This window comes from Bos indicus x Bos taurus, chromosome 9 (genome assembly GCF_003369695.1).
Source record: "Bos indicus x Bos taurus breed Angus x Brahman F1 hybrid chromosome 9, Bos_hybrid_MaternalHap_v2.0, whole genome shotgun sequence".
NCBI lineage: Eukaryota > Metazoa > Chordata > Mammalia > Artiodactyla > Bovidae > Bos > Bos indicus x Bos taurus.
Window position 1 is genome coordinate 97,191,061 of NC_040084.1, and position 18,316 is coordinate 97,209,376.

Consider the following 18,316-nt stretch of genomic DNA (forward strand, 5'->3'; position numbering starts at 1 on the left):
GCCCGGCACACACCAGGCACTCAGTGCTTGCTGAATGAATCACCAGGAAACCACTTAGAGCAAGATCTCTGCCGCCTGACGCGGTGGCGTCTTATTTCAGTTATGGAGGCCGCTGCCAAGGCCTGGGGTCTCCAGGGAGATACACACACACCCCTGGGCTCTTCATCAGTCCCGAGGGCACGGACTAGACAGCGTCTGTAGAAGCTGCCGAACCTCCCAGGCCCGGCCGTCAGAGCTGTAACCCCAGACGAAGCGGAGCTTGCTTGTGAGAGTCGTAAGGGCATGGAGACCGACACACGGCGGGAGCAGGATATGGTACGAGCACAGGAGACAGAGTGAGATGAGCAAAGGACTGTCCCGGGAGAGGAATCCGGGTGCCCTCTGCTCGGTCCAGGGAGAGCCCTTCACCTCTGGGTCAGAACCACAGAAGCACCAGGAGTCCATGATTCGGCAGAATCAGCGACGGGAAGGGTCAGGACCAAGGCTCTGGGGCCAACCTAGCAAAGACCTTTCCTGACATCTTTCGGGTGATAAACTATTGCTCCAAGGGAAAGAGCCAAACCTGCTCCGGACCGGAAAGAGTGAAGAATCCGCTTGGACGAAAATAAGCAAGGCAGTCCTGCCATTCATCAGGCTGGGAAGAGACACGGAGCAAGCCAGCTGCCAAGTGAACAGCTCGTGTTATTTCTCCCAAGGTCACCGTGGAAAATGCCACAGCACCCCCTCTTTGCTGGATCACCTTTTATCACTCCGGTCTGGCCCTGTTCTTTCATGCAAAATGGGAGGGCACCCAATTGCGGCCCCCGCCTCATGACACACACAGGAATGTGTCTAAGCCCTGCTTCTCCTGGCCCTACTCAGAAATAGAAACCTCAGGAGGGCTGATCCTGCTTCCCTTAGACAGCCCCCGACTCTGCCCCAGGATCTCCAGCCACGCTCCGACCCCACCCTGACCCCAGGACCCACCGTGAGGCTATAAATACCCAGTGGGTCAAAGGCGAGGACCACTTCCCCAGGGCCTGCTCCCAGGGATCCACGTGCCTCTGAGAAACCTCCTACCAAAAGGATCAGTAACAATTCCCGTCTAGAGGAAATCCAGGGACAGATCTTGGGGGGCTCCTGGGTGTGTTGGCTCATCTGGAGCACCTCCTTCCTGTCCTGCCCCTCCCCCTCCCCTCCCCCTCCCATCCAGGGCTCCTGGCCCTGGTCCCTCTGCCCCCTAACAGCTGCTGTCTCCCGGCTACACCCCCACCAACTCATCTCAAAGCAAGGAAACTAATACGTGCCCAAGAATCTGGAACTCAAACCAAGACATTTAAAAAAAACAATTCTTATCCTGATTCAGGAGGGGCTATGGTAGGAGGCAGGTTCTTCAATTCCAGCGAGAGACAAACGAAAGGAAAACAGCAAAGTTCACACTCTGGGTGACGGCCTCATATTAAAGCGAACCTGGCCAGGTACTTGCCTGGTGGCCCTGTGGTTAAGACTCCACACTCACAATGCAGATGGCACAGGTTCGACCCCTGGTTTGGGGAGCTAATCCCATATGCCAAACAGTTTGGCCTAAAACCAGCAAACTTTTTAAAAAAAGAAAGGCTTCCTTGGTGGCTCGGTGGTAAAGAATCTGCCTGTCAATGGAGGAGACACGGGTTTGATCCCTGGTTCAGGAAGATCCCACATGCTGCAGAGCGACTGAGCCCACGCGCCACAGTTATTGATCTGGGGCTCGAAAGCCTGTGAGTTGCATCTAAGAGCTTGAGCTCCGAGACAAGAGAAGCCCCCTCGATGAGAAGCCCTCCACCACAACGAGATGGCAGCCCCCGCTCAGCACAACCAGAGAAGAGCCCACGTGGTAACGAAGACCCAGAACAGCCAAAAATAAACAAATTAAATTACTTTTAACAAGAAAAAACAAAGCACACCAGACCAGCTCCAGGGACCAGCCTGGCACCCAGGAGAATCAGACTGATCGTACGGCCAAAGTTGTTGTAGGGAGTGGGGGGAGTTGCTCCAAGAACCCGAGGTTCATCACCCCACAAGAGAGATGTCACCCTAAAAGTGGGACAGGGGAGCATCTTCAGTGAAGCCTGCTTCCCCCCGGGGCTCAGGGGAGGGTGCCTATCCATCTGAGACACTGAGCCCCACCCTCGGGTCACAGCTGGGTATTATTGTTAACAGCAGGAAGACTGACATCTGTTTCAAGCAAGGAACTGTGAGCGGTGTTACAGTTGGAGAAATAGAGTTTGCTTCTCTCATGCTCAGCCACCGTCTGCTGCAAATCAAGCAGCCGATAACCTTCAAGGAGCAGGGGGTGGGAATGCAGAAGGGAGGTGCTAAGAAGAGAAGTAACTATCTTCCCAAGTGCAAAAAGAAAAAACAAACAAACAAACTCTTTATTAGAAAAATACTGGGATTTGGTCAATTCCACTCCCTCCCCTTAATTCAAATGTAGTTCATTTTTTGAAGGTACCCAACCAAGTAAACTGCCATAATGAGAAGAAAGATGATAGCCTTACCTGTCCCCCCACCACCCTCCCCTCTGCAATTCTCCTTCCCTCCGCAGACACAAATTTCAGTTTTCATCCTAAACGGATGTGCGTTACATAGCTCACGAAGCACTTTCGAACGTAGCATGTCATTCTGTTTCTTTGCCCAGCCACTGTGATCCGTCCTGCTGCTCTATGCTGAACTCAGAGCGTTTGTGGGGCTCGCCCAAGGTGACAGCCTATAAACAGGAGGGCAGGATGTTCTTGTTTCATCTCTGCACCCCAGATCCTGACCCCTCCTCAGCGTCACCAGCCCTTGGCCGTCAGAGGCACCCAGTGGATCCATGCATCGGATGGCCGTGGAATCCGGGAGCATCACGCTCCAGAAAAAGTAAGAGACAGGCTCAAGGCACAGAGGAGGGGAGCTACAGCATGGGATTTGGAAACCAGGCACCAGGGCTGGTGTGTGGGTGGGGTGTGGTGTCTCAATGGCAGTTCTGTGTCTCCAGCCCTTCGTGGAACATTAAGGTCAGCTGTCATCCTCCACTCTCCCTGCCCCCACCCCCCCCCACCCCACTTTTAAAACCTCTGCCATTAATAGGTTCTCCTAATTCTTCTCTGCTTTTTTTGAAACACACAGAGTCAGGGAGAAGGAAAGCGAGCCAGCTGGTCTTGGCCACCTTTCCCTAGAGACTAAAGGGCACATCCTGGACAAGGGAAGGTAATATACAATTCTGTGTGGCAGCCCACTTCTTGTAACTTCCTTCCCTCTCCTCACCTTGCAGAGATCGGCTCCATACCCCACCCCCAACCCCCACCATTCAGCATGCTGCTGCTGCTGCTGCTGCTGCTAAGTCGCTTCAGTCGTGTCGGACTCTGTGCGACCCCAGAGATGGCAGCCCACCAGGCTCCGCCGTCCCTGGGATTCTCCAGGCAAGAACACTGGAGTGGGTTGCCATTTCCTTCTCCAATGCATGAAAGTGAAAAGTGAAAGTGAAGTCGCTCAGTCATGTCTGACTCTTAGCGACCCCATGGACTACAGCCTACCAGGCTCCTCCGTCCATGGGATTTTCCAGGCAAGAGTACTGGAGTGGGGTGCCATCGCCTAAGCCAGTCTATCTCAGCCTCTCAGGCTTAGGGGCCTACAAAGCTAGGCGAAAAGGAACTGCAACAGCCCTCCCAAAGCAGCCATCCAAGTCAAACAAACTCCCAAACTGTTGCTCCTCGTGGCAGCCCTGGCCACTAGTCTAAGGTCCTCTGCCTGTGTGTCATGATGGAAACCGACTCTGTTTGTCATTTACATCAGTGGCCTTTCGCATGCCACGGCTGGTGACTACTTGGGACTCACCTAGTGTGCCACCAAGCTGTTGATAAACATTAAAAAAAATAAAGACGCATACAGACACAGCTGCATTAGTAAAAAGCGAGCAGGCAATGGAGGGGTCTCGAATGTCTAGGAAACGATTTATCTGCTGTTTTTCTTTAAGAAGTCAGCTGCGAGAATGGTGAATGCAGCTGATTTTCTAAGCTTTAGAGTGGTTCGCTAAACCCCATGAAGAGTTTTTGTCTTAACCTGGAGAGGAGGAGAGTGACAGCAGAGAGGGTCTGATCACCTCTATTCTGCGCTGTTCAATAGCCCACGAATGACAGCCTCTGATGAGGCTTCCCAAACAGGCTGTCTCTTACACGTCTTTGGTTGTTGCTGCAAAACACTCCAAGGATCTATCAACTACAGAGGACAAGTTCAGAGAGAGAACAGCTTTATTTCTAAGACATGCTGGGATACCAGGAATGGAGATGCTGGAGAAGACGGGGGGCTGGGGGCAGATTCCTCACCATAGTGAGTGCCCACAGCCAAACCCAGGAGGCATCACCCTCTCCAACTGCTACCACATTCTCCTTTCCCAAAAGCTAGACCTGCTCCTCCAGAGAGATGCCCTCCGTCCCTTTTCAGGTGACTGCTGCATCTGCTCAATCCAAACCCGTGGAAGCTCTCCTCTGGGACAGCGGGCAAACAGCATGGGGGGGACATCCCGGGATGGGAGGGACCTGGCCGTGTACTTCTGACCCTGCTGTGAAATTGGACTGTTGGCCATTCACGACACCCTGGATGGAGAAACACCAGTGGTCTTGGATGGATCCGTTTCATATGGAATCATGCTAAACAATTATTTGTCATGTTGAGAATCCACCTTGCTTTCTGAATGTGCTCCCCATCTTAATCTCCATCAGAAGATCTCACGTGTTACATCTAAGACCCCCCCAGCACAGCCAAACACATAAATTAAATAAATAATAAATATTTAATAGAGAATATTGACTTGGCATGTCTCCACTGCCTCCCAAAAGCAAAACAGACTCTTAGGAACTCTCATTCCAAAGCCTATCTCTTATTTCTCAACTCCAAATGAAAATTCATTGCTTAAGCATCCACCTGAGATTTCAACAGAGGTCACAAGAATGCAAATACACGATTCCCAGTTGCAAACCGACAGATTTTGGAATCTCTGTAGGTGTGTGCAAGTCATATAAATGCAGGCTTCGATGAAAAGTGCAATTAACATTGTTTGTTAAACAAGTTTTGTTAAATAGACACTTAAGTGGAAAAAGACATTTAAAATTATAAAGTAAATCTGAAGCAATTATCTCCTTGATTAGGCAAACTCCTTTCTCTGCAAACAGTTACAAGTCAGCGTCTGACCTCTCCTGCTGCCTCTGTCCTGCCTGAAAGGCTGTTCCCTCTTCTGTACCATGGTAGGTGCTTCAATACTATAAACAGTATCACAGTGAAATGCATGACTAACAAATTTGCATGACTGCACTGAGTGGGTGGCTGCAACCAACGGCCATAGACAGGAGGATTAAAGATACACTTTTTGCAACTGTAACTTTATGATCTTATGAACATGCTCAAGACATCTATGTAAAATATTCCAACCCAAGACACAGCAGCTCTAGCACGCAGGCCACATTAGAAATAGTGGCAGACACATCTGCCAGTTCTGAGTCAGTGCAACATTACAAATGAGAATGTAGCTGTTATTCCTTTTCTCATAAGATCGTATCTTGAAGTTTCAGAAATAGCTCATTGAATCAGTAGTAATCCATCTGGACAACTGTATGCAGCTTGTATTATTTTGATGCAAATTAAAATCTGATTGCTTCATTGAAACGGTTCCAAAGCAATATCCATAATTTTGAAATTCTTGGCATAATCAAAGGTAGCTGAGATTTTTTTAATTGCTTCATTTGAAAAAGTTCATTTAAAAAATATATATTCACAATCATATGTGTAATCAGAATGCTGATACACACAGCATTCTGTGCTACTGAGAACAGGTATAGATTTCTGGTCAATCAACACCAAACTCATCTCTAGACATGCCCGGATTCACTTTGTATTATTTTCATTTTTGAAATTCTGGCCAGTTGAATTATAGTCTAGTATAATCACACACACACATACACATGCACAGAGACATGAATGTAAATAAAACTGGAGAAATCCGAATAAAGTTGGTGGACTGTGTCAATGTCAGTTTTCTTATTGGCATGTTACACATTAAACGTGCAAGACGTCAACATCGGGGGAAACTGGCTGAAGGGTGTATGGGGTCTATCTGTATTGTTTCTTACAATCATATGTGCACCAATTATCTCAAAAAGTTAAAGAAAAGAACCAAGAAGGACAAACAATATATTATACCAGCATTTAGTCTTAAAAAGTATGTGTCCAGTTCACTTCAGTCCCATTCAGTCGCTCAATCGTGTCCAACACTTGGTGACCCCATGGACCGCAGCACGCCAGGCCTCCCTGTTCATCACTAACTCCAGGAGTTTACCCAAATTCATGTCCATCGAGTCGGTGATGCCATCCAACCATTTCATCCTCAGTCGTCCCCTTCTCCTGCCCTCAATCTTTCCCAGCATCAGGGTCTTTTCTAATGAGTCAGCTCTTCCCATCAGGTGGTCAAAGTATTGGAGTTTCAGCTTCAACATCAGTCCTACCAATGAACACCCAGGACTGATCTCCTTTAGGATGGACTGGTTGGATCTCCTTGCAGTCCAAGGGACTCTCAAGAGTCTTCTCCAACACCACAGTTCAAAAGCATCAATTCTTCAGCGCTCAGCTTTCTCTATAGTCCAACTCTCACATCCATACATGACCACAGGAAAAACCATAGCCTTGACTAGACGGACCTTTGTTGCCAAAGTAATGTCTCTGCTCTTTAATATGCTGTCTAGGTAAGTCATAACTTCCCTTCCAAGGAGCAAGAGTCTTTTAATTTCATGGCTGCAATCACCATCTGCAGTGATTTTGGAGCCCCCCAAAATAAAGTCTGACACTGTTTCCACTGTCTCCCCATCTATTTGCCATGAAGTGATGGGACCAGATGCCATGATCTTAGTTTTCTGAATGTTGAGCTTTAAGCCAACTTTTTTACTCTCCTCTTTTACTCTCATCAAGAGGCTGTTTAGTTCTTCTTCACTTTCTGCCGTAAGGGTGGTGTCATCTGCATATCTGAGGTTATTGATATTTCTCCTGGCAATCTTGATTCCAGCCTGTGCTTCTTCCAGCCCAGTGTTTCTCATGATGTACTCTGCATAGAAGTTAAATAAGCAGGGTGAAAATATACAACCTTGATGTACTCCTTTCCCTATTTGGAACCAGGCTGTTGCTCCATGTCCAGTTCTAACTGTTGCTTCCTGACCTGTATAGAGATTTCTCAAGAGGCAGGTCAGGTTGTCTGGTATTCCCATCTCTTTCAGAATTTTCCACAGTTTATTGTGATCCACACAGTCAAAGACTTTGGCATAGTCAATAAAGCAGAAATAGATGTTTTCCTAGAACTCTCTTGCTTTTTTGATGATCCAGCAGATGTTGGCAATTTGATCTCTGGTTCCCCTGCCTTTTCTAAAACTGGTTTGAACATCCGGAAGTTCATGGTTCATGTATTGCTGAAGCCTGGCTTGGAGAATTTTGAGCATTACTTTACTAGTGTGTGAGATGAGTGCAATTGTGCAGTAGTTTGAGCATTCTTTGGCATTGCCTTTCTTAGGGATTGAAATGAAAACTGACCTTTTCCAGTCCTGTGGCCACTGCTGAATTTTCCAAATTTGCTGGCATACTGAGTGCAGCAATTTCACAGCTTCATCTTTTAGGATTTGAAATAGCTCAACTGGAATTCCATCACCTCCACTAGCTTTGTTTATAGTGATGCTTCCTAAGGCCCACTTGACTTCGCATTTCAGGATGTTTGGCTCTAGGTGAGTGATCACACCATCATGATTATCTGAATCATGAAGATCTTCTGTGTATTCTTGCCACCTCTTCTTAATATCTTCTTCTGTTAGGTGCATATCATTTCTGTCCTTTATTGAGCCCATCTTTGCATGAAATGTTCCCTTGGTATCTCTAATTTTCTTAAAGAGATCTCTAGTCTTTCCCATCCTGTTGTTTTCCTCTATTTCTTTGCATTGATCACTGAGGAAGTCTTTCTTATCTCTTCTTGCTATTCTTTGGAACTCTGCATTCAAATGGGTATATCTTTCCTTTTCTCCTTTGCTTTTCACTTCTCTTCTTTTCACAGCTATTTGTAAGGCCTCCTCAGACAACCATTTTGCCTTTTTGCATTTCTTTTCCATGGGGATGGTCTTGATCCCTGTCTCCTGTACAATGTCACGAACCTCCGTTCATAGTTCATCAGGCACTCTGTCTATCAGATCTAGTCCCTTAAATCTATTTCTCACTTCCACTGTATAATCGTAAGGGATTTGTTTTAGGTCATACCTGAATGGTCTAGTGGTTTTTCCCTACTTTCTTCAATTTCAGTCTGAATTTGGCAATAAGGAGTTCATGATCTGAGCTACGTGTATGTCTTATGTATCTATACACATACAGACCCACCTGCTTACATGTGCAATTGTAAGAGCCATACATACGTCTTTCCTTATAGAAATAACATATATATACACACATATATGCTATTTCTGTAAGGATAACTAAGAAATCACTGACAGCAACTCATTGGAAAAGACCCTGAGGCTGGGAAAGATTGAGGGCAGGAGGAGAAGGAGATGACAGAGGATGAGATGGTTGGACAGTATCATCGACTCAACTGACATGAATTTGAGCGAACTCCGGGAAATGGTGACGGATAGGGAAGCCTGGCGTGCTGCAGTCCACGGGGTCGCACAGAGTCGGACACGACTGAGCGACTGAACAACAACAAATGATTGTTTCCGAGGAGGAAACCTAAAGAAACAGAGATGGAATGTTTATTCGCTTTTCCTAGGATCGCCTCCGTGTCTGCTGAATTTTGGCATTTGGCGGTGCTGTTGGCATTACTCATTTAAAAAATAGCTTGAGAATGAGGACAAAAATAGACATCTTGCATTTTGTCAAAAACGCAAACAAACAGAAACAAACAAACAACATATCTAAGCATATACTGCAAGCCTAGTAACCTACATAGGAAGTCCTAACAGTAACGCCCATGCAAACAGAGAGCAGAAGGGAAGCCTCTTACGGCTGGAGACGCAGTAGGACAGCCGGCAGTTGATCTTCCGGAAGAGCTGCTTGTTCACCGGCCAGAGAAGGAGCGTGCAGAGCTGAATGGTGTTGATGATGAGCCCCGAGACAATGAAGACGTAGCAGAAGATGAGGTGGCAGAGGAAGTGAGACTTCAGCAAGGCGACGAGGTCCATTCCGGGGTCGTGCTCCTCGTCCAGACAGCGAACACCCACCGCAGAACACGGCCAGCGGGGCGGGAGGCTGGGACTCAGGAATTCGCCTGAAACACACACCGAGGTCAAACGTTAGAAAAAACATTACTGCGCTCTTAGAGGCAGGGGGGAAAAACACTCAGAAGACTAATACACTCTCAAGATTACACTGTACAGGCGTGGATTTCTTTTTTATTTTGCAAACATTTATATAGTGCTTCCTTTACTTCGGGCACAGTTTCAACCCTTTAAAAGAATATTGTTGTTGTTATTGTTAAGTCGCTCAGTCGTGTCCGACTCTTTGAGATCCCATGGACTGCAGCCCACCAGGCTTCCCTGTCTATCACCAACTCCTGGAGTTTGCTCAAATTCAGGTCCATTGATTCGGTGATGCTATCCAACCATCTCATTCTCTGTCATCCCCTTTTCCTCCTGCCTTCAATCCTTCCCAGCATCAGTCTTAAAAAGAATAGTTCTCTGATCGTCCTAACACATGTTAGGCAGGTACCATTGTTACAGAGAAGGAAATGAGGTCCAGGGAGGTTAAGCAACAGCGCCCATCACCACGGAGAACCTGAGGACCAGAGTCTGCATCTCCAGGACTTCCTGCCCGCCTGAATACTGCCCCCCAAGGACTCCCCTTCCCTCCACTCCTCATCTCCAGATCTCAGCCAAACATCCCTTCTTCTGGTGAGACCTGCCTGCACGCACGCCTGCCCTGGGGAGAGTGGGGGCGACTCCTGGGGTCATGCTGGGGGTGGGGGTGGGGCGGGTGGCACCCCCTGAAGTTACGGTGTTACTAGTTCAACTGTTGGCCTTCTGACCCTGGACTGTCCCTTCTCCGGGGCACACAACTATTCTGAAGGTCGTCACCGTCTCTCCAGCCCTTGGAGCAGTCACTGGGCAGAACTGAAGCTTAATTTTAAAAATACATCTAGGGACGTCTCTGGCGATCCATGGGGCTTCCCTGATAGCTCAGTTGGTAAAGAATCCGCCTGCAATGCAGGAGACTCCAGTTCGATTCCTGGTCGGGAAGATCCGCTGGAGAAGGGATAGGCTACCCACTCCAATAATCTTGGGCTTCCCTGGTGGCTCAGCTGGTAAAGAATACACCTGCAAGGCGGAGACCTGGCTTAGATCCCTGGGAGGGAAGATCCCCTGGAGAAGGGAAAGGCTACCCACTCTGGTATTCTGGCCTGGAGAATTCCATGGACTGTATAGTCCATGGGGTCGCAGAGAGTTGGACACGACTGAGTGACTTTAACTTTCAGTGGTGGTCCATTGGTTAAGACTCTGAGCTTCCACTGTAGGGGGAGCAGGGTAGATCCCTGGTCAGGGAATTAAGATCCCTTATGCCAAACAGCCAAAAAAAAAAGGAAAAAAGAAAAATAATTTCTTGAACTGAATACAAATGAAATACAACGTATCAACTTAAAAATTATGAAATATATATATATATATATATATATCTGTGGAATGACTTAATGAAGGTTAAAGAGAGATCACCTTTGGGATGTCGGTAAATACAAATAATCAGCTATGAAGGCAAGAGAACCACCCTTCAACACTCCTGATGTGCACACATACACACACGCACGCTTAAGAGTTCTAAAATCGAACAGAAACTCAAAATATGCACAACAGCCAGACTCACAGTCCTGTCATCAGTCTCCAACCCCTGAAGAGAAAAATTAAATAACTGTGCAGGTAAAGTTATGACCCACCTAGACAGCATACTAAAAAGCAGAGACATTACTTTACTGTAATGTTCCATCTAGTCAAGGCTATGGTTATTCCAGTAGTCATGTATGGATGTGAGAGTTGGACTATAAAGAAAGCTGAGCGCCAAAGAACTGATGCTTTTGAACTGTGGTGTTGGAGAAGACTATTAAGAGTCCCTTGGACTGCAAGAAGATCCAACTAGTCCATCCTAAAGGAGATCAGTCCTGGGTGTTCATTGGAAGGACTGATGCTGAAGCTAAAACTCCAATACTTTGGCCATCTGATGCGAAGAGCTGCCTCATTGGAAAAGACCCTGATGCTGGGAAAGATTGAAGGCAGGAGGAGAAGGGGATGACAGAGGATGAGATGGTTGGATGGCATCTTCGACTTGATGGACATGACTTTGGGTGAACTCTGGGACTTGGTAATGGACAGGGAAGCCTGGCGTGCTGTGATTCATGGGGTCGCAAAGAGTCGGACACGACTGAGCGACTGAACTGAACTGAAGCAAATAAAGCCTTTGAGGAACAGCCTAAAGACAGGAGGCTGAAATACTCTGACAGAGAAAAAATAAGCTGAGGGCAGCTGAGATCATCACCCACAGCAGACTCACTCCTCCTGGAATCAGGACATGACTACAAACTGCCCCAAGAAGCGCCAAGATTACAGATTACTTTCTAAAATTAAGAGTTGGGAGAGCCTAGACTTCATTGCAGTCTTTACTAATAATACTCCTCCCCAAAATCCGTTTGACAGTATCACATATATGACCTCAATTTAAGCCTCAGATGAATCCCATGAATAGTATTATCATCCCATTTTTTGGAGGAAGAAACTGAGACGCCCCCTAGCTTGGGTGATTTGCCTGAAGTTGCCACAGTCAGTAATGAATCCTCAGATTCAGGTGGACCTCCAAGCTCTTTTGCTTCCGGCACTCCGGGCAGTTTTGTTCCTGGGGGAGTGATGTGGGGGCTTCTCTTGGGCTCAGAACTCCCCTCTGGAGAGCAGCCCAGAAATGAGCCCAGGGCAAAACCAGGGCTGCCTTCAGAGAGGTTCTCAGTCCCAAACTACACACAGAGTGGGGGCATGGGGCTCACTTCCGGGTCTCCGAGGCTGTTGTTTTAAATTTTTGGCTGCACTGGGTCTTCACTGCTTCGCCCTGGCTTCTCTAATTGCAGCACGTGGAGGCTACTCTCGAGCTGCAGTCCACCGGCTTCTCACCGCGCTGGCTTCTGTTGCAGAGCGTGGGTTCTAGGGTGCAGGCTCAGTAATTGTGGTGCATGGGCTTGTGCAGCCCCAAGACACGTGCGAACCTCTTGGACCGGGGACTGACCCACGTCTCCTGCATTGGCAGGCAGACTCTAAACCACTGGACCACCAAGGAAGCCCCCCGTGCTGGTTCTGAGGAGTCTTGGGCAGGACAGTCACAAGGGGCTTTCCTAGAATACATTACCCTTGCTTAGACTATTTGGAAGGCAAGCTCCGATTCCTGAGAATGTTTCTGAGAGGAGGGAAATCGAGAAACCACTGTTGGCCTGACTTCCCTGAAGTCAGCTCAGCTCAGCTCAGCTGAGGCCTCCATTTCCCCAGAAGCCCTGGTCTCTGGCACAAAACCAAGACCCCGCAGGGGCTGGAGAAGCCCACCTTTGACCTTTTTCAGACAGCTTGGCCCAGAGATACCTCCAAGCTGTCAAACTGTTCACCTGGTTACAACACACCCAGTGTCTCTCGAAGGAACAGACATGAAGCTGCCAGCTCCCTCTTAATGCACGTGAATTTCAGGAGCTCATGAACAGGAGTGATGGACGTTGGCTACAGTGTGGAAGCAGCTACTGTTCGAAGTTGAATATCCTCCTGCTTTATTCATTGCCCTTGGATTAGCCACTAAAAGCTCCCAGACAGCCTGCACCAGAAGAAGTCTGATTCTTCATCAAGTTTCTGGGACCTAGTGTTTGGAGAGTATTTAACAAATCCTTCGCTTTGTTGATTTAACACTTAGAAAGGGAAGTCAGCTGACACCGGAAATGCAAGGGATTAAATGCTGCCTTCCTCAGTTTCCAGGCAGAGTAGGGCATTACGAAGAAAAAGTTTTGTTTTTCTTTATAAAAGTCCAAGGACCAGTATGCCCTTTAGTAAAATCCTTGCTAGCCCTGCAGGAATCAGGGGGTCTAACACAATGTCGGTGATGCTTAGGAATCGTGAACAAGGCATGAGGGGGTCACAGACAGACAGACCTTGGATGGCGTGGCTCTGCCCCGATTCCTTTCCTAGACTGGTGTGGGCTTCGGGTTTCAAGCTCTGTTATACTTCTTAGTGGTCATGTATCCTCAGGTGAATTAACTTTTCTGAATCTCAGCTTTACGCACTACAAAAAAACAACACTAAATTGCACCCAAAACTCCAAGGAGGCTATTGATTTTTGTAAACTTCGGTTGATTCTCAGATTTATGTTCAGGAGCAAACCACACTAAAGTATTGAAGGCATTTGATGAGGAGGAGTAAGGTAAGTCATGCTATGAGAAGTTTCCTGGTGGTCCAGTGGTTAAGAATCTCCTGGAGACAGGTGGACACAGCTTCGACCCCTGGTCTGGGAAGATCCCACATGCCATGGAGCGACAAGGCTGGCATGACACAACTTCTGAGCCCAGGTGCCCTAGAGTCTGTGCTCCACAAGAGAAGCCACCGCAATGCAAAGCCCACGCGCTGCGACAAGAGCATAAACCCACGCTCATCCCAACTAGAAAAAGCCTGTGCAGCAATAAAGACCCAGCACAGCCAAAAATACAAAGTAAATAAACAAAATTAATATTAAAACAAACAAAAAAAGAAGTGCTGTGAGTTTGTAAAACAATTTAATTTGACTTTAGCCTCAGGGCTCATTAATAAAAGAGAGGCAAGGCTAAATTACTTGGGCGGGGGGCGGGGGGTGTCTAGTGGGTGAATATGTGTTGTATGTCTTAAGCTTATTCCAGTTTGAAGATGGAGGGAGGGGACCCTCCTATCCTTCTTCACTGAAGGCGAGCTTTCTCTCTACTGTAATTTGCCAATTTAGTGGCATGCTGAGGATGGCAAAGAATCTGCCCGCAATGCAGGAGACCTGGGTTCCACCCCTGGGTCAGAAAGGTCCCCTGGAGAAAGGAATGGCAACCCACTCCAGGATTCTTGCCTGGAAAATTTCATGGACAGAGGAGCCTGGAGGACTACATTCTCAGGGTTGCAAAGAGTCAGAGACACGACAGAGCAACTAACAGTTGAGAATGGATGGTATGTCTAACCCGTGATGAAAACAGGTAAAGAGAAAACATTTTAAAGTTCTTTACCATTTCCCCTGATTTTCAGTGAAAGGGTTATGGGTGGTTTCTCTTTTCTTCCTGGTGTTCATTGTTCTTTCCTACGATGAGATCCTCCCCCTTCCGGGGCACAGAGCCCGATGGGCGCATGTCCCAGCATCCCTGCTGATGGTTACATGCAGCCAGTGGATAGAGCTCCCAGGCTGATGGAGCTGGTACTTGCCGGCAAGAGGAAGGGCTACAGGGTGGGCTCGCCCATCAGGTGAGTGGAAAGGTGGAAATCCAACCCATCAACCAGAGAAGCTCTGGAACGTGCAGGCAATCTGAGACCACCTGGACTCCAAGCACTGTCATGGCGAGGGTGGTACAAGCGTCCCCAGCAGCTAGAGGGGAAGGATCTGTGCAGGAACATTTGAATCAGGCAGCTCTGGCCAAAAACCCGGGCTCAGCCACCTTCTAGCTCCATCTGCTACTGAACTTCCACAGCCCCCAGCTTCCTCCTCTGTGAAATCAGAACAATATCGCCAATACGAGGTTGCTGTAAAGCCCAAGTATAATAAAGCCTGGGAGGCTGGGAGCCGTAATTAATGAAGCCCACACACCCTCGAGCCTGTGCTCCTCAACGAGAAGACATCATGAAGAGAACCCTGAGTGCCGTAACGAAGAGAAGCCCCCACTTGCCACAACTAGAGAAAGCCTGCACAAAGCAATCAAGACCCAGTGCAGCCAAAAATACATTAAATAAGTGAATAATCCTTTTTAAAAAAAGAAGAGAAAAGAGGCAAAGAGGGAGCAGCTAAGATGCACTGCTTTGGAATCCTTGGGAAAGCCAAGGAGATATAAATCAGTTCTCCTTCTCACTCCATATCTAGATCCTGATGTTTTCTTTCATTTTCCGTAAGTATGTTAGAACATTTCCTCCCCTGCTTGTTTTCACTCTAACCTGTCCTTTACTGCTAGTGACTCTGAAGTGGGGTGTAATACGTTCACCAAAACTCACGTGGATGGTACCCTCTTAACTAGGCAAAGTCTTGGCACAGCGTGGGGATGATGAAGTGGATTTCAGAATACGGAGAAGTGCCAGCCGGCAGGATGCTTTCATTAGCCTCGTATTTCCCATGCAGATATCCACCCTGAAACTGTACAGCGCAGAGAAGCAGGCGTGCAAACACAGCAGAGCTTTGCTTCCTGGGACTCCTGCAGGGCGAGGGGTGGGAGTACAGACAGCATCACGTGCTGCCCGCCCGCCATCCGTGGAAGAATCTATAGAAGCAGCTCAGAATCTCACCACCAGAGAACTCAAGCTGCACCCTTCTCTAAAGATGCACATTGAGCTTCAGCATAAAGCATCGAGTTTGACAACGAATAGGAGGACCTGAGTTAAGCTCGAGTTAAGATTTAAGTCTCTGCCCTGGTCAATACTCTGCAACTCTTAAATAAGCATGAACTTTAGACACACACAGGAAGAGACTAGACTGGAAACGGGATGAACTCCCTCACTAGCTTGGTTTTAAAGATGTTGTCTGCTTTTTTGTACCTGTACAGGACAGAAGTAAACCAGGTCAGGGTTTCTGAAGAAGCCAAGCTTCCTTCTGAAGAAACCACTCCAAGGGGAATTGCTGTGATGCCTGTGATCAATCTAGTGTCTTCACTGAAATCTTAACCCTTATTTAGGCTCTTTTAATCCCAAACACCAGAACACTGTTGACAAAACAGAAAAGAAACCGAAGAAATGTTAATTGAAACAATACTATGTTTTTTATATTCCAAACTAAAATGGATAATACAGCACTTTAAAGGAGACGAGGTAAATCAGGACCCATTCTGGGTGTGAGGACAACCACTGTGGCTTTCAGAAAGCGATGCGACATGCACAGAATTAGCTCAGAGTCTTCACCACCTGAGGTCGTAAACCAACCTTTGACAACCCCTCTCAAGGATAAAATTAGCTTTCAGAAAATTCTCTCTGCACCAAGATATTCAACCAGTATTATTTAGAGGCACCCAAAAATAGAAACCACTTACATTTCTGACAGGAGGAAACAATCAAGTGAGTTATGGGAAACCCACACAATCAAAAGAAGAACGTTGCAGTATAATAGGTTTGTAGTAAGACGCAGAAGAGGGCGGCAGAGGATGAGATGGCCGGATGGCATCACCGATGCAATGGACATGAACCTGGGCAAACTTCAGGAGATGGGGAGGGGCAGCGAGGCCTGGAGTGCTGCAGTCCACGGGGTCGCAAAAACCGGACGCGACTGGGCGACTGAACAACAACATGGATAGATTTTTGTTATGATATTAAGAGATAAAGGTCACCAAATTATATATAGAAAGAATAATCACAACTCCAAAAAACACTGTGTGTGTGTTAGTCCCTCGGTTGTGTCCGAGGCTTTGCGACCCCATGGACTGTAGCCCGCCGGGCTCCTCTGTCCATGGGATTCTCCAGGCAGGAATACTGGAGTGGGTAGCCATTCCCTTCTTCAGAGGATCTTCCCAACTCAGGGATCGAACCCACATCTCCTGCACTGCAGGCAGATTCTTTACCGCCTGAGCCACCAGGGAAGCCCTCTAAAAACAGCACCAGCAGTTATCTTTGTGGGTGTGTTCCTGGACCAGTACTTGGGGTCTGGAAGGCACAAAATGTCCAGGGACAGGGTGCCCGGAAGGCAAGGGATGCAGGTTCCGACCCAGGTGAGAAGAGGGGTAGGGTGTTCCCGTCATCCAGTTTTCAGATCTCAGTTCTACTTTAGGTTAAATACATTTAGCAAAAATCTCCAAGAGGGCAGCAACTGACTTGCGGCAGCCCGCGGCCGTCACTCAGCACTTCCTCCTGAGAAGCAAGGATAAATTTAGTTTTTGGATTCCTGGGAGTTACACTGGCCCACAGCCCAAAACAAAACCAAAGAGAAAGTGTTCTACCCTGAATCCAACTGTCTCGGGGACCATCTCTAACTAAAACATTCCTCAGTTACAAAATGATCACTGACCAATGGGCTGGCAGAAGCCTCTATAAAATTAGCTTATTTAAAATTTGATGGATCAGTCCTTTGTCTAATATTCCTGTACTCTCCATGAAGTCCATTAAAATAAACCAAACTCTGGAGAAGTCATAAATCATACTCAACTTTTTCATTACATCCGATAATAAATAACCCTCAGTCTCTTTCCAGAATCTAATTTTAGGATAATAAAAACATAAGTCTGCAGAAAACTGAAGTTTCTAAGTTTAATAGTTGTTTCTGAACAGCTTATAAGAGAAAAACAAATTCTAAAGAGTTTTAACTCTAATCTAAGGAAACCAGGGCTCAGCTAAACCCAGATGGATAAGCTAGGTAACTTTTTCTGTCATGAGAAAAAGCAAAGATAAAAGGAATTAAATGAAGCATTCTCTAAGGCCTTTCGTAGCTCTGGCATCTACCAGACTGAAATATCAGGAGTGAAATTTCAGGCCTCCTGAGCAGTAACCAGGGCGGCAAGGTAAGTCTACTGAAAGTTTCACACGCACATTATCTCAATAACTGTCACCAAAACCTACTCTGGAAGGCATTGTTATCCCCATTTTACAGATAAAGAAGCTGAGGTTTAGTGAGACTACTGAAAGACAGTGTTAGTCACTCAGTCGTGTCCTACTCTTTGTGACCCCGTGGGCTATAGCCGACCAGGCTCCTCTGTCCATGGAATTCTCCAGGCAAGAATACTGGAGTGGGTAGCCTTTTCCTTCTCTAGGGGATCTTCCCGACCCAGGGATCAAACCTGGGTCTTCTACTTTGTAAGCAGATTCCTTACCATCTGAGCCACCAGGGAAGCCCTTAGTGAGATTAGGTAACGTGCAAAGGTCAAAAGGGGGGTAAAGGTCTGAAGCCCCAGCTCAGGTCAGGCTGCTTTTAACACAGGAAGTCCAAGGCAGCTGCACTCCACATGCACTTGGCCTTATTTCATGGACTTGGTTCCACATTTCAGCTCCTGGTCCTGTCTGACAGTTGGGCTGATCACGAGTTTCTGAGCCACTGCCCCACCAGTCAGTCTTGCAGAGCCCCCGTTCGCACCTTCCTTCCAGGTGGAATGCCTGCCGTCTCCAAACCCCAT

The 18,316-nt window shown here is 47.3% G+C and overlaps 1 protein-coding gene across 4 annotated transcripts in view; it reads right to left on the bottom strand.

Annotated features, from left to right (window-relative positions):
• The window catches only part of AGPAT4 (1-acylglycerol-3-phosphate O-acyltransferase 4), a 1,412,466-nt gene that overhangs the window by 73,840 nt on the left and 1,320,310 nt on the right, over positions 1 to 18,316 (bottom strand). For all 4 annotated transcript variants that reach the window (XM_027551994.1, XM_027551993.1, XM_027551997.1 and 1 more), the window contains one exon: positions 9,017 to 9,280. In XM_027551994.1, the coding sequence (XP_027407795.1) occupies positions 9,017 to 9,280 (264 nt within the window). The remainder of the gene's footprint in view (positions 1 to 9,016; positions 9,281 to 18,316) is intronic.